General features: G+C 38.4%; 1 protein-coding gene across 2 annotated transcripts in view; it reads left to right on the top strand.

Annotated features, from left to right (window-relative positions):
* The window catches only part of LOC144658286 (segmentation protein paired-like), a 76,384-nt gene extending 73,859 nt beyond the window's left edge, over window positions 1–2,525 (top strand). For both annotated transcript variants that reach the window (XM_078518696.1, XM_078518703.1), the window contains exon 4: window positions 2,312–2,525. In XM_078518696.1, the coding sequence (XP_078374822.1) occupies window positions 2,312–2,494 (183 nt within the window). In that variant the 3' untranslated portion in view covers window positions 2,495–2,525. The remainder of the gene's footprint in view (window positions 1–2,311) is intronic.

Here is a 2,525-nt window from a genome sequence, read left to right as displayed (position 1 = left end):
CATGGAACGAGCACATTAACATTATTTGTAAAAAAAATACTGCATTATTTAAACTGTACAAAAGGTTTAAATCATCCTCTCTTTCTATCAGTGTTGTTTGGAATGGTAACTAAGCGAGAAATCAAAGAACATCAGAAACTACAAAATCATACCGTTATCAAGTTATGACACAAGTTCTAGGTATCCAGGCATCAGCTAACTCGCTTGGTTGTGACTTCTTATTCTATAAAAACGAAACAAAAATAAATTATTACTTATAAACGTAAGCTCGCCCCAGATTATCTTTACAACATATTTACGCCGAGAATCATTAAATACAGATGGCCTTCGGTCAAAAATCGACCAAGAAGCTAAGCTTTTGCTATAATGCATTTCCCCCTGAAACAATCTCCCCGGGAAACGAAGAGCAACTTGTTCCTCCTAGAAGCTGTATATAACTCCCACACGACAAATGTAAACCCGCTCGATGTATTTGTCATTGTAATCAACTGATACTGTTACCATGTACAACTAACGGCCAGGCTTTGTTGTTGTTTTTGTTGAAAATTGTTAAAGCCTCATTCTATAAGACTGTGAAGAACAGCCAACGTCTGTTTTTTTTTGTCGTATCTCGTGGTTTTGCATCCATGGATGATCAACTCATCTTAGTGTTTCAAGTCCAACTTGACATAATCTCCATTGTAAGTCTACCTTGATTTGATAAAAGGTGTCTTCCGAATTTTGACACGACACCGTAGTTCACAAGGCATATTTCTGTAACGAACGCTGAATGAGGGCTAATTTTAGCTCAAGTTTAACGTAACTACTCTAGTTAACGTGTTTTTGAACCAAAAAGACTGCATATACGGCATTTTGTTTAAATCAAGAATTCTATCAATTAAATTAAGAGTGTTTACAACTTGAAATGTGAGTCAAAATTAACACCAAGATAGACATAAGAAAACTCTCTGCGGAGAGCTGAACTGTAGCTTTCTTAAAGCATGCATGTCTCAAATAAACTGAACCAAAGCATTCTACATCGACATTCGATTCAACTTTAAGCAAATCAGGCGAAATATCTGAGGAAGCGGGCATGTGTTATCTCAATTGTCAACTCCATTGTCGCGGCCGGAAATGCACACGATCGCATTGCCTCCCACTAGCGAACGCCTAAAATTGAGGAAACAAGAAAACTATGTACTCACATCAGCGCTTGAAGCGATTCCTTGGCTATCCACTCCGACATGTTTCTTTTAGAAAGAACCGACAATGTCCCGGATGTATTTGAATGTCGTCGAGCGCGTAACGCCCGTTTCCCAAACTTCAACAGTAAAAAACAAAGTCTTTAGCCACGGTAAAGTTCAAGCCAAATATCGTTATGACCGCCGTCAAATCAGCCCTATAGTCTAGTTCTGAGTCCTAATTGATGTGGCTAAAGACCTTTGCTGTCTAAAGCAAGCTCAACATTATCTGTACCTGGCAAAACGAGCAGACCGGTTATCTGTGTTTAACCGCCTAAAGCTCGGTTTTAGGTAGGATAACAGCCGACGCATAACTTGCAAATCGTAAGACTTTCACCTTCACGGGACTTAATGATGTCCTCCGGCAAACTTCCTTTAGACAGCAGAATGGAAAGCTAGATCACAACTGTTCTACTACTTAGCGCGCGCAACTAGAATTCAAATGATAGAGAGGGGTTGGAGTTAGAGACTGGGCTAGACTAACCACAAGTAATAAATCTAGGGGGAGGGGGAAAAAAATGAAACCCGATACATTCCTTAACAGCCCGATAGCCACCTTTTTATAAATCAAGTTAGAAGTTTAGTACTGGATTCCGGAAAAAACGATGTACGCTTTTTTAATGCTTTATTGATAACTCGTTGCTATTTTACAACGCAATTTACCTTGTTAGTTTCTTCTACAAAAACAAAAACTTACAGACTGACATTATTAACAACGAGTTACCGTAACATTAAATACTTCTTACTAAACTTGCGCGCTTTTATAACGATACAATTCAAAATAAAAAATATAAAGCAAGAAACACGACAATATGACAATTCTTCTGTAGTGTCGTTGACTTTTTTCAAGTCCAATTAACTCTATTGCAGTATAATAACTTTCCCACCCTTACAGTAAAAGGCACCAAAAAGGCCTTTTGAAAAGGGAATAACTCAGTGCTTATAATCAAAGTTTTACTGTAACATTCAACGGCATTGTTGGATAGAGAGTTTAAGATCATACCGTTACCTCCATACAGAACATTATGATAGTTGTTGTTGACATAACCGTACTTTAAATTTCCTAACCTATCTGTGTGTTGCCGGCTTAGGTGTGGTTCTCAAACCGAAGAGCGAAGTGCAAAAGTAGGAGGCACACGACTGAAGAAACAGTTCCAAGAAAGAAGGATCCAAAAGCGTGTACATGTCAAGGGAATCATTCAGACTCTCACATGCTACCAGAGTTGATAGGGCCTGGTACTTCAAGAATATTCTTTCCATCCGGAAAAGTTTGAAACATTTATGAACACCATAAAAACGTTAGGC

This window comes from Oculina patagonica, chromosome 1, assembly GCF_052425735.1.
Source record: "Oculina patagonica isolate OP01 chromosome 1, crgOcupat, whole genome shotgun sequence".
NCBI lineage: Eukaryota > Metazoa > Cnidaria > Anthozoa > Scleractinia > Oculinidae > Oculina > Oculina patagonica.
This window is presented reverse-complemented; position numbering and strand designations above follow the sequence as displayed.